General features: G+C 36.7%; 1 protein-coding gene across 4 annotated transcripts in view; it reads right to left on the reverse strand.

Moving 5' to 3' along the window:
- Positions 1–12,751, reverse strand: part of CTNNA2 (catenin alpha 2) — a 1,365,089-nt gene that overhangs the window by 1,052,102 nt on the left and 300,236 nt on the right. For all 4 annotated transcript variants that reach the window (XM_070798845.1, XM_070798847.1, XM_070798846.1 and 1 more), the window contains exon 3: positions 8,953–9,148. In XM_070798845.1, the coding sequence (XP_070654946.1) occupies positions 8,953–9,148 (196 nt within the window). The remainder of the gene's footprint in view (positions 1–8,952; positions 9,149–12,751) is intronic.

A 12,751-nucleotide genomic window follows, 5' to 3' on the forward strand; every position in this document is an offset into this window, starting at 1 on the left:
TGCACTGGGACGACCCAGAGGGATGGTATGGGGAGGGAGGAGGGAAGAGGGTTCAGGATGGGGAACACATGTATACCTGTGGCAGATTCATTTTGATATACGGCAAAACCAATACAATATTGTAAAGTTAAATAAAATAAAATTAAAAAAAAAAACTCAACATTCAGAAAACTAAGATCACAGAATCCAGTCCCATCACTTCATAGCAAATAGATGGGGAAATAAGGGAAACAGTGTGAGACTTTATTTTGAGGGGGCTCCAAAATCACTGCAGATGGTGACTGCAGCCGTGAAGTTAAAAGACACTTGCTCCTTGAAAGAAGAGCTATGACAAACCTAGACAGCATATTAAAAAACAGAGACATTAATTTGCCAACAAAAGTCCATATGGTCAGAGCTATGGTTTTTCCAGTATTCTTGCAGGGATGTAAGAGTTGGACCATAAAGAAAGCTGAGCGCCAAAGAATTGATGCTTTTGAACTGTGGTATTGGAGAAGACTCTTGAGTGTCTCCTTGAAAGGAGATCAACCAGTCCATCCTAAAGGAGATCAGTCCTGAATATTCTTTGGAAGGACTGATGCTGAAGCTGAAGCTCCTGTACTTTGGCCACTTGATGCAAAGAGCCAACTCCTTAGAAAAGACCCTGATGCTGGGAAAGACTGAAGGCAGGAGGAGGAGGCGACAGAGGATGAGATGATTGGATGGCATCACCGACTCGATAGACATGAGTTTAAGCAAGCTCTGGGAGTTGGTGATGGATAGGGAAGCCTGGCGTGCTGCAGTCCATAGGGTGGCAGAGAGTTGGACACGACTGAGCAACTGAACTGAACTGAACTGAAAGTTTCATTTCCATAGCATTAACCATCTGCTAGGCAGTTTCCTTTATCCACCGATGTTTAAAATCAAATTGGTCCTCTTTCCTCAACTATCATCTCTTAACATATTACAATTAGGTTTTCTAAGGCCAAAAACATGGAATAAATGTTGACTTTTGTCTCTTCCCTTCAACAAGTGCCAAATCTTTTATTCTTTTTTGCCATGTCTATAATATTTTGGTTCTTATTTCTATTCCCATGACCATCACTCCAATCCCAGACACTCAAAGTATTTCTCCTTCTGTTTGGTTTTCTCTGAAATGTTACAATAATGCCTAAGCAATCTGAGTCCTGTCTTTCTATGACTTAGTCAACTTTTCATGAAGTTGCCAAACAAATCTTTCTGAAATATCACTTAAATGGGTACAAACCAACCTTCTAACTGCCTTCTTGTTTCTCTTTTATCATGTGTCTATATGTCACCTAGTTCCTGAACTTTTCCTAATCTGGTCCATATCCACCATCTTATTATATTTCTAATTATGCCTGAATATGAAAATTCTCATCAAATCAGGATTTCTGTAGCTATCTCCCAAATATGAATGTCATTTGTATATCTTTACCTTTTAAAATTGTGTTCATTTCACATGTTAGCAAGGTAATGCTCAAAATCCTTCAAGCTAGGCTTCGACCATATATGAACAGAGAACTCCCAGATGTACAAGATGGATTTAGAAAAGGCAGAGGAATCAGAGATCAAATTTCCAACATTTGTTGGGTCATGGAGGAAGCAAGGGAAATCAGGAAAAACATCTATTTCTGCTTCATTGATGATGCCAAAGCCTTTGACTGTGTGGATCACAACAAACTGTGGAGAGTTCTTAAAGAGATGGGAATATCAGACTACTTTACCTACCTCCTGAAAATCCTGTAGAAAGGTCAAGAAGCAACAGTTAGAACGGGACATGGAACAACAGGTTCTTTCAAAACTGGGAAAGGAGTATGTCAAAGCAATATATTGTTACCCTGCTTATTTAACTTATATGCAGAGTACATCATTCAAAATGCTGGGCTGGATGAATCACAAACTGGGATGAAGATAGCCAGGAGAAATATTAATAACCTCAGATATGCAGATGACACCACCCTTATGGCAGAAAGCAAAGAGGAACTAAAGAACCTCTAAAAGGAAGTGAAAGAGGAGAGTGAAAAATCTGGCTTAAAATTCAACATTCAAAAACTAAGATCATGACATCCAGTCTCATCATTTCATGGCAAATAGAAGCAGAAAAATTGGAAACAGTGACAGACTTTATTTTCTTGGGCTCCAAAATCACTGCAGATGGTGATTGCAGCCATGAAATTAAAAGATGTTTGCCCCTTAGAAGAAAATCTATGACAAACCTAAACCACATATTAAAAAGCAAAGACATGACTTTGCCAACAAAGGTCTGTCTAGTCAAAGCTATGGTTTTTCCAGTAGTCACGTACAGATGTGAGAGTTGGCCCATAAAGAAGGCTAAGCACTGAAGAATCGATGCTTTCAAACTGGGCTGTTGGAGAAGGCTATTGAGAAAATCCCTTGGACTGCAGGAGATCAAACCAGTCAATTCTAAAGGAAATCGACCCTGAATATTCATTGGAAGGACTGATGCTGGAGTTGAAAATGCTGACTGTCTTATAGATTTAGCTCCCTAGTAGACACTCAACACATATTCCCTGAGTGCCTACAGAATGCCAAACTAGGTAAAACATCTTTTGGTATAGAGTTATGCTTATCCACAACATCTAAATATTGAATGCCAGGCTGTTTCTGCTATATCAGTTCCCCCTATCTAACTTTATGTAAGCTACAAGCTCATTAATCTTATAAAATGACTGATTGCCCTCAGCTCCCTAAAGTGAAACAATTGCTAACATACACTAATGAGTCATCAGGTGGGGCTGAAAAGCAAGAAGAATATTAGTCCATTTCTTTTCAAATTGGTCGCACAATGAAATCATATGGGGAGCTTTAAAAATCTCAAGATTTGGGTTCCACCCCAGAGTTCCTGACTTAAATGATAAGGTCTGAGGCCTGGACATCAGGAAGTTCAAAATCCTTCCAAATCATTCTAATATTCACTAAAAAAATGAGAACCCCTAGATTAACACCTCCTGGTGAAGGAAACAGCAACCCACTCCAGCATCCTAGCCTGAGGAATCCCATAGACAGAGGACCCTGGCGGGCTATAGTCCATGGGTTTGCAAAGGAGTCTGACACAACTCAGTGACTAAACAATAAGATTAGCGCATAGCTTAAAAACTAGAGTTTTCAGTCCAGAGTATGGTGGTAAACATTTAAAATGTTTTGACATTCTCTGTCCCAAAGCTGGCCAGAGCTTCAATATGAAGACCTGATTGAGATAACTGCCTCCACAATCCTTATGCATAATACATGGGTTATACAACTATCCAATCATGGTTTGCTAAGACCACTTACAATGACTACCAATTCTAAGCCACAATGAGTTATGCAGTCCTCTTCAGAGAGACTGCAAGACCCTGATTCAATTCTCTAAGATCCTTGGTCTAGCATTGTTTATTAATAGGAAAGCCAGCTATTGTCTTAAGGAGTACAGATTGATTTCATAAATTATAAAGAATAAATTTTGTCTGACATTTATGTAAAATTTAATTTTTCAAAAATCTTTTGTGTCTTCATTATGTAAAACAAGCCAGTGAGGCCAAAACAACAATTATTACCTCTTTTTGAAAACTGGAGACACTAAGGCTGAAACAAGTTTGGTGATTTAACTTAAATTGTGTAGTCAATGGCCAAAATAACACTGGAAGTCAGATATATTAATCAAACATCCAATGCTCTGCTAACTTCACATAAAAATCTCTTTGAATATAACTTGTCATGTGCTGGAGCATCATGCCAGGTCCTTTGAGAACAAAAAGAAATATACATATCCTGGTGAAGTTTAAACTTAAATTAGGAAGGTAATATTATATTATATTATATATATATAATATATATTATAATATATTATATTATAGTATATAATACTATATCTATGATAAACAGACACACACATGCGCACGCGCACACACACACACACACACACACACACCCTTGACCAAACATCTTTACCTAAAATATCCCATTTTTATCCAAGTCTAAAATATCAGTATTCTAGGCTTTGACTATGATTTCTCTTTTTTATATATATTTAAATAATTTATTTTCATTACTTATTTTTAATAGAAATGATGCTCATATACTTCTCTTGCAGTCTATAATTTAGAGTACAGGAAAATCTTCTACTGAAATATTCTAGGGCAAAAATATTGCCTACCAGTCCAGTATTCTTGCTTGGAGAATTGCATGGGCAGAGGAGTTTGGCAGGCTATTGTTCATGGGGTCACAAAGAGTCGGACATGACTGAGTGACTGACTGAGCACACAAAAATATTATCACCACTCATACTGAGCACCTAAAAAAAATCTGACATGCAGCTTAGGATTAAAAGATATATATTTTTAGTGATTACAAATTTCAACACAAAGTTTAATTATATGAGATACAATGATGACATAGTTAAATAGATAATTTCATATATAATCTTCCCAGATTACAGTAATTATAATCATGAGTGTTGTGAAACTTTGAAAGAATAACAGTAAATGATTCTATATTTAAAATATGAAAATGAAGATGTACTATACTAAAACTTCAGGCATTTAGCTCAGGCTGAAAATATTTTTAAAAGTGACAATGCTTTTCACCATTTGATTTAAAGAAGCAAAAACAATTCAACAGAAAAGATTGTACACAATAGATTCGATTCCTAAAGTATATATCATTTAATAAGTAAGCATGTATGGATTCTAGAGCCACACTAAAGAAGGAAAGTGTTTTCACAATTTCTGAATTTAGAAAGAGATTTCTATGCTGGAAGGAAAGACTGTTTGTTGTTGATGTTGTTTAGTCACTATGTCCAACTCTTTTGCGACCCCATGGGCTGTAGTCTGCCGGGCTCCTCTGTTCATGGGATTTCCCAGGCAAGAATACTGGAGTGAGTTCCATTTCTTTCTCCAAGAGAAGATACCTAAGTTTCAAAGTTTTAGTGACTAAATATTCCTACCCTAGTCCTCACATGCTCCCTCATCCTCCTTGCTCCCCATCTTTCTCTCAAAGCCAACTCAGCCTCTCACTTGTAAATAAAATCTGGGTAATAGTCAGTCAGAAAATCTGTGCAAAGCCAGACAGGCTAGGGGGTTACACAATAAAGAACCAAGTTGGAAAAAAAAAAAAAAAAAAAAAGAACCAAGTTGGAGCAGAAAGCAGAAAAAGAGCCTGTGGGCACAGAACTGAAAGAAGGGCCCAAGGACTCTGCTGTCAGAGATGAAAAGCATACACACCACAGACATGTGAAGTATACCTGAGAGTATTTGAAGATAGGAGAAACAGAAAAAATAATTTCAAAGTATTTTTCCAGGAAAATTTATTTTGTAAATATAACAATATTTCCTTGAATTTGATCTTGTTCAGAAAAGGACATGTCGCATCTGGGCTTGATACATAAATACCATTCCTTATTCATAATTTCTCAGTAACAGGAAATCACTAGTATAATGGAAATTTATAATATTCTCTAGAATATCAACAGTGATAAGCTGTCCTAAATTAATTACTTTATAATTTCTCACTCTAATATCCCTAGGACATTCTGGCCAAAAACTATGCTGGTTATTATATTATGCCACCAAAACAGCATTTCAGACAAGCTTTGAGAAATATAAAATATTAATTTCTACAGAAGATGCGAAAACCAACTTCTAAGGATAAAATAAAGGAAAGTTAAGGGTGGTTAAGGGAACTAAATGAGAAAATGTAACTTGTCTGATGACAGATAAATCTTTGAGAAAATAGCCTAGAGGCCAGTTAATAAAATCCCTCTGGAGTAGGAGAGGTTCACTATATTGACGGTGGTGATAGTTTCATGGTAGACATCTGTCAAAACTTATCAAATTTATCAAAACTTATCACACTTTAAATGTGTGAAATGTATTATCTCCCAGTCAACCTAAAAAAAGAAAAAGAAAGTATCCAGGCTACAGATGCATGAACACAAGTGTCCATCTGCAATTCAGAAGGAATACCAGTTTTCAATAGCACTTAGAAACTTGGAAGCTATCATGTTGCTAAAACACATATATAAATATATTCCATCCACATTAGATGAAATATGTAAAATTTAACACTTCGAATTAAAGTAGCAATTTACATGAGTGTTATGTAAATAAAATTAACATTTAGGTTGAAGAAGAGACTAGGAAGCACATGGCAGTATGAAGAAGGATGATTATTTGGTATGGAAGGATGTTTGGTGTTTCCAGGGACCAAATATCCATCTGCAAATTGAAAAAGTGGCTGGTTTGCAAGTAGAAAGGTGATAGAACACTCAATCATCTATTCCTTCATTTATTTAACAAATACTTCTTGAAGTCTTATGAATGCTAAGCATTGCAAATCAATGGTTGCAAAAGAGACACAGGATGTTCTCTATCTTCATTAATTTCCAGTGTGGCAGAGAACAAAGCTATCAATCAAGCCACCTCACAAAAATGATATTATCCAGTGGAAAGTGACAAGGAAATATCCATGAAAGAGTATCCCAGTAGTGTCAGGGATGGGTTCCCTGGGAAGGTGTTCTTTGAGCTGGGATGTTCAGAATGAGTCTTTCTTAACTATGAGAGAGAAGACAGAATGTATAAAGACCCTGGAGAAGGTAAAACATGGTGCTTCTGAATAACTAAAACAGAAGTTGGTCAATTTAAGAGGTACCTAGGAGTTAAAAAATCTATGTGTCTTTGTGGTAGACTGTGTTTAGAAGGAGACAGAAGTAGCAAGCATGATATCAAGATTTCTGCAAGTGAATACATATATGTGGCATCACTGCAGATGATGACTATGGCCATGAAATCAGAAGATGATTGCTTCTTGGCAAGAAAGTGATGACAAACCTAGACAGTGTATTGAAAAGCTGAGACTTTACTCTGCTGACAAAGGTCTACATAGTCAAGGCTAGGGTTTTCCCAGTGGTCACGTGTGGCTGTGAGAGCTGGACCATAAAGAAGGCAGAGCACCAAAGAATTGATGCCTTGGAACTGTGGTGCTGGAGAAGACTCCTGAAAGTCCCTTGGACAACAAGGAGATCAAACCAGTCAGTCTTAAGGGAAATGAACCCTGAATATTCGTTGGAAGGACTGATGTTGAAGCTGAAGCTTCAGTATTTTGGTCATCTGATGCAAACTGCTGACTCATTGGAAAAGTCCACGATGCCAGGAAAGATTGAGGGCAAAAAGAGAAGAGGGCAGCAGAGGATGAGATGGCTAGATGGCATCACCAATGCAATGGACATGAACTTGGGCAAACTTCAGGAGATGATGAAGGACAGGCAGGCCTAGTGTGCTGCAGTCCATGGTGTCACAGAGTTGGACACAACTGGGAGACTGAATAACAAAAAATGTGGCATTTATTAGACAGAAAACAGAGGACAGAGGTGAGGCTGGAGGTAGGTGTTTGTTCTAATTTCATGGTGTCCTAGAATTTTCCACTAAAGCTGCTAAACAAGACCACAACACAATTTTAAATGTCTGTGTATCAAAGGATACAATCAACAGAGTGAAAAGGTAGCCCATAGGAAGGGAGAAAATATTTGCAAAACAATATCTGATAAAGGGTCTACTCTTATAACTCTACAACAACAAGGCAATGGGCTTAAATAAACATTTCTTCAAGGAAGATATAAATATAGCCAACAAGCACATGAAACAATGCTCAATATAGCCAATCATTAGAGAAATGGAAACCAAAATCACAATGAGATATCATCTGACATCCACTGTGATTACTACTATAAGATTAAAAAAAAATCACAGAAAATCACAAGTGTTGCCAAGGATATAGAGAAACTGGAACCCTTGTGCAGTATTAGTAGAAGTATAAAATGGCACGGCTGCTATGGAAAACAGTATAGAAGTTCCTCAAAGAATTAAAAAGATAAGTACTATATGATCTAGCAATATCACCTCTGGATGTAAATCCAAAATAATTGAAAGCAGGGTGATAAAGAGATATTTGTATACCCATGCTCATAGCTGGATTATTCACAATGGCCAAAAGGTTAAAGGCACACAAATGTCCACCAACAGATGAATGGATAAATGAAACACAGTATAAATATTCAATAAAATAATATCCAGCCCTAAAAAGGAAAGGCATTTTGACATATGCCACAATATGCATAAACCTTGAGGACCTTATGCTAACTGAAATAAACCAATCACAATAAGACAAATGCTATGATTCCACTTATATGCATCTAGAGTAGTAAAACTCATCAAAAAAGAAACTCATATAGTGATTGCCAGTGGCTTGGGGGAAGGCAAACTTGGAGGTTGTTTAATAGGTATAGAATTTTAGTTTTGCAAGGTGAAAAAGTTATGGAGATTAGTGACTCAACCATATGATTATACTTTACATGACCAAACTACACACTTAAAATGGTTATAATAATATATTTTATGTGTATTTTACAATTAAAAATTTTAAATATACTAAATAAATAGTATTATTGATAGCTTCCTAGCTATATAATTGATCAATTGGTAGCCAGTTAACCAGATAGAGAGATTTTTGAGAAAAGCCATGAACAGAAAATAGAAATTTTGGAATCATACAAAAGCAATAATAATTTTATTATACTGTATTCTTCTCCTCCCTTCATCCATCAAATCTTGACTTTTCAGTGACTTTATAAATAGAAAGGCTTCTCATCCTATCCTCCCCAAAACCTAAGTTTGACAAGAGAGGCTGGTTTCATTAGCTAGGTGAAAACAATTTGAAGAGCAACAGCAGACATGGGGTGTCTGTAGCTGTGTTAAACTGCCACAACAAAGAAATCTCTACCTGCCTAAATATCTAATTCCAGCAAAATTAAAAATGAGAAGTGTAGATAGAGGCAAAAAAAAAAATAAGACTACTCAAAAGAGTAGTCTTATTTAAGAGTAGTCTTATTTTCCTAGAAAAATCCACTGTTTAAACATCATATACATCCCTCTAAAATAATATTATTCTTCCTACCTTGTTTGCGTACATCCTCAACAGCAGCAACCAGTTCTTCTTTGAGATCTTGACTCTCCTTAGCAATCTGTTCACCTTTTTCCAGAAAGTTCTGAGTGGCTTGTTCTACAGATGCAGCCAGTACATGGGCTTTCTTTGACCTTCCTTTCTTTTTACCGGATGGGCCTTTGTTGCTTGTGTTGACAAGTGTTGTCACCTTGAGTACAAAAAAAAAAATTGTAAAATTCCTCTGCATAACTGTCCAGAAATAGTGTATTATTATCTCATAATTTTAAAATATCCTTTGTATATTAAATCATGAATACATATCACATAGCCTCATCTTAAGGAAAATGTGGAATTATATGGATTAGCATATAAATTAATAGCTATTTATCTCCTGCAGGGGAAAAAAAAAAAGGATGTGAATAAAGGAGGAAGGGCAGACTTGTAAGTAGCTCAAATTTTTCAATCCACTGGAGGTTCTGCTTTCACAGATTGACAAATACAGTGCTGGTTAGAGTACCTAGCTTCAGGGAGGAAAGAAAATAGAATAAACGGTGGAAATGCCTTTGAGCTTTCAGTCAGGAAAACCAGTACCCAAGTGAGCTCAGAAATGAGGACAGAGATGAAATAGTAGTTAATAAATGGTGGACCATCAAAATGCATGATTTACATGTCACTTTCCAAAGGCTTTAAATGAAGATTATTGCTATTTCCGATTTCATCTTATAAAAACAATGTGGTACACTTGATCTGAAGAGCCTGAATGACTCAGTCTCAACATTTGGTTAACCTGCGAAAATTTCCAGAATAGAAACTAGATTTGCATTATCACTCCTTTTCTAGGTATCATAATTTGGATACATATTTCAATTGCCAAACTTCTTTTAGTGCTACATCTAGAGCAATTTAATCTGCTAACAAAGCTTTTAATATCTTTTAAACCTTATCTCCTATCGACTTCTGAATATTTTCTGTCAGTGAGAAGTCTGGGAGGGAAATGAATGCAACTGTTTCATATTCTCTTTAGCTAGTCATCTACACCTCTGCATTATTTTTATCAGATTCATAGGAATGTGGGTGTTGTAGTTTATTTGCACTGAGGTGTCTATCCTGCTTAGCAAACTAAAGCTTTTATTGGAAGTTATCAAGAAAGCTAGTCTATAGAAAAGTTTTAAATGCTTTAGTCTCTGCTCTTTACTCCAAATTACAGAGCAAGCAAAGTGATTTGGCAAGTCACAATCAATGTCTAGTCAGTTTATTGGGAAAGATATAATACCAGAAGGAAAAAAAAGTATTAAAAAAATGAACTAAGATGATGAATGAAGTAGAACCATTACTTCACACATGGTTACTACAGAAATGGGAGCCATCATATTCAGCTTTCTTTTGACTGCTAATTAATTAGATACAGAGAATTAAAGAAGGACTCTCTAAGGACATTTAAGCACATAGACTAGCTAAAAAAAAGAAAGATAAAATCATTAAGAATAAGACTGCCCAAAAATGGTAGTTAACTGTAAAACGTATATGGAGTCAGTCACACTTTATAGTCTTTCCAGTTCACCTACAGAAAGAGCTAGTCACTCAGTTGTGTCTGGCTCTTTGCAACCCCAAGGGCTGTAACCTCTGTCTGTGCAATTCCCCAGGCAGGAATACTGAAGTGGGTAGCTATTCTCTTCTCCAGGGGATCTTCCCAACCCATGTATCAAACCCAGGTCTCCTGCATTGCGGGCAGATTCTTTACCATATGAGCTACAAGGGAAGCCCCAACTTACAGAGGCAACCTTCAGAAGACAGACAGTATGTCTCCAAAGTCAATTTTCTTAGGGACAAGAGCATTCTCCTTAATGTGGATTTACTCTAACACATTGATGTATAAAAGATATGACACTGAAAGATGAACTCCCAGGTAGGTAGGTGCCCAATATGCTACTGGAAAAGAGAGGAGAAACGGATGAAGAAGGAGTGAAGAGGCTGAGCCAAAGCGAAAACAACAACCGGTTGTGGATGTGACTGGGATGGAAGTAAAGTCAGATGCTGTAAAGAACAATATTACATATGAAACTGAAAGCTAAGTCCATGAATCAAGGTAAATTGGAAGTGGTCAAACAGGAGATAGTAAGAGTGAACATTGACATTTTAGGAAGCAGTGAATTAAAATGGACCAGAATGTGCGAATTTAATTCAGATGACCATTATAACTACTACCGTGGCCAACAATCCCTTAGAAGAAATGGATTAGCCTTCATACTCAACAGAAGAGTCCAAAATGCAGTACTTGTGGCAATCTCAAAAAGGACAGAATGATCTCGGTTCATCTCCAAGGCAAGCCATTCAATATCACAGCAATCCAAGTCTATGCCCTAACCACTAATGCTGAAGAAGCTGAAGTTGAATGAAGTTGAATGAAGACCTTTTAGAACTAACACCAAAAAAGATGCCCTTTTCATTATAGGGGACTGGAATGCAAAAGTAGGAAGTCAAGAGATACCTGCAGTAAGAGGCAAGTATGGTCTTGGAGTACACAATGAAGCAGAGCAAAGATTAACAGAGTTTTGTTAAGAGAATGCCCTGGTCATAGCAACCACCCTCTTACAACAACACAAGAGATGACTCAACACCACCAGATGGTCAATACCGAAATCAGAATGATTCTATTCTTTGCAGCTGAAGATGCAGAAGCTCTATACAGTCAGCAAAAACAAGACCAGGAGCTGACCGTAGCTCACATCATGAACTCCTTATTGCCAAATTATTATTATTTTAGAGGGATGTATATGATGTTTAAACAGTGGATTTTTCTAGGAAAATAAGACTACTCTTAAATAAGACTACTCTTTTGAGTAGTCTTATTTTTTTTTTGCCTCTATCTACACTTCTCATTTTTAATTTTGCTGGAATTAGATATTTAGGCAGGTAGAGATTTCTTTGTTGTGGCAGTTTAACACAGCTACAGACACCCCATGTCTGCTGTTGCTCTTCAAATTGTTTTCACCTAGCTAATGAAACCAGCCTCTCTTGTCAAACTTAGGTTTTGGGGAGGATAGGATGAGAAGCCTTTCTATTTATAAAGTCACTGAAAAGTCAAGATTTGATGGATGAAGGGAGGAGAAGAATACAGTATAATAAAATTATTATTGCTTTTGTATGATTCCAAAATTTCTATTTGGTTGAATGGAATGCCTCTTCTTACCCTAACCAGGCACTGTCTAATCCCATACCAACTTTCACCCAAGAGTCATTCAAGATCTACACAGTCCCATTACCTCTCTAACAATTTGCAAGCATATCTTTTGTGCAGGCAAAAGAAAACATAAAAGCAACAGATATACAGAATAATAGCATGAACACGGAAATGTGAAAATGGACATGGTGTTTTCTAGACAGTAAGGAGACCACTCTCACTTGAGAAGGGAGCTGTACATCAATGATAAAGAAAACAAGGTTGACAGATGTGGTGGAATAAAACTTTGAAAGGTTCTGAGGGCTGAGCAAAGGAGTCTAGATTTTATTAGTCAGTGCGAATATTTTTTTGAAAATGAGAAGCATGTTTGCTAAAGTGTTCTTGTTCTCCTTCCATTAATTTCTCAGCCCACTGACATTTTACTTTCATCCCCACACATCTTGAAGCAGAGTTCTCTTTAAACTGATCTCTCACTAAGGTAGTTAAAGAATTGCCTGAATCAAATTATTTTTATCTTATCAGCCTACTCTGTCTCATTTAGTGCTATTGACTTACCTCTTCTTTCTCCTAGAAATATTTCCTGGCTCGTTCTCTTAGCAATATATCTTTCTTCTCCAAACTCTAAAAGCT

The sequence above is a fragment of the Bos indicus genome, chromosome 11 (genome assembly GCF_029378745.1).
Source record: "Bos indicus isolate NIAB-ARS_2022 breed Sahiwal x Tharparkar chromosome 11, NIAB-ARS_B.indTharparkar_mat_pri_1.0, whole genome shotgun sequence".
NCBI lineage: Eukaryota > Metazoa > Chordata > Mammalia > Artiodactyla > Bovidae > Bos > Bos indicus.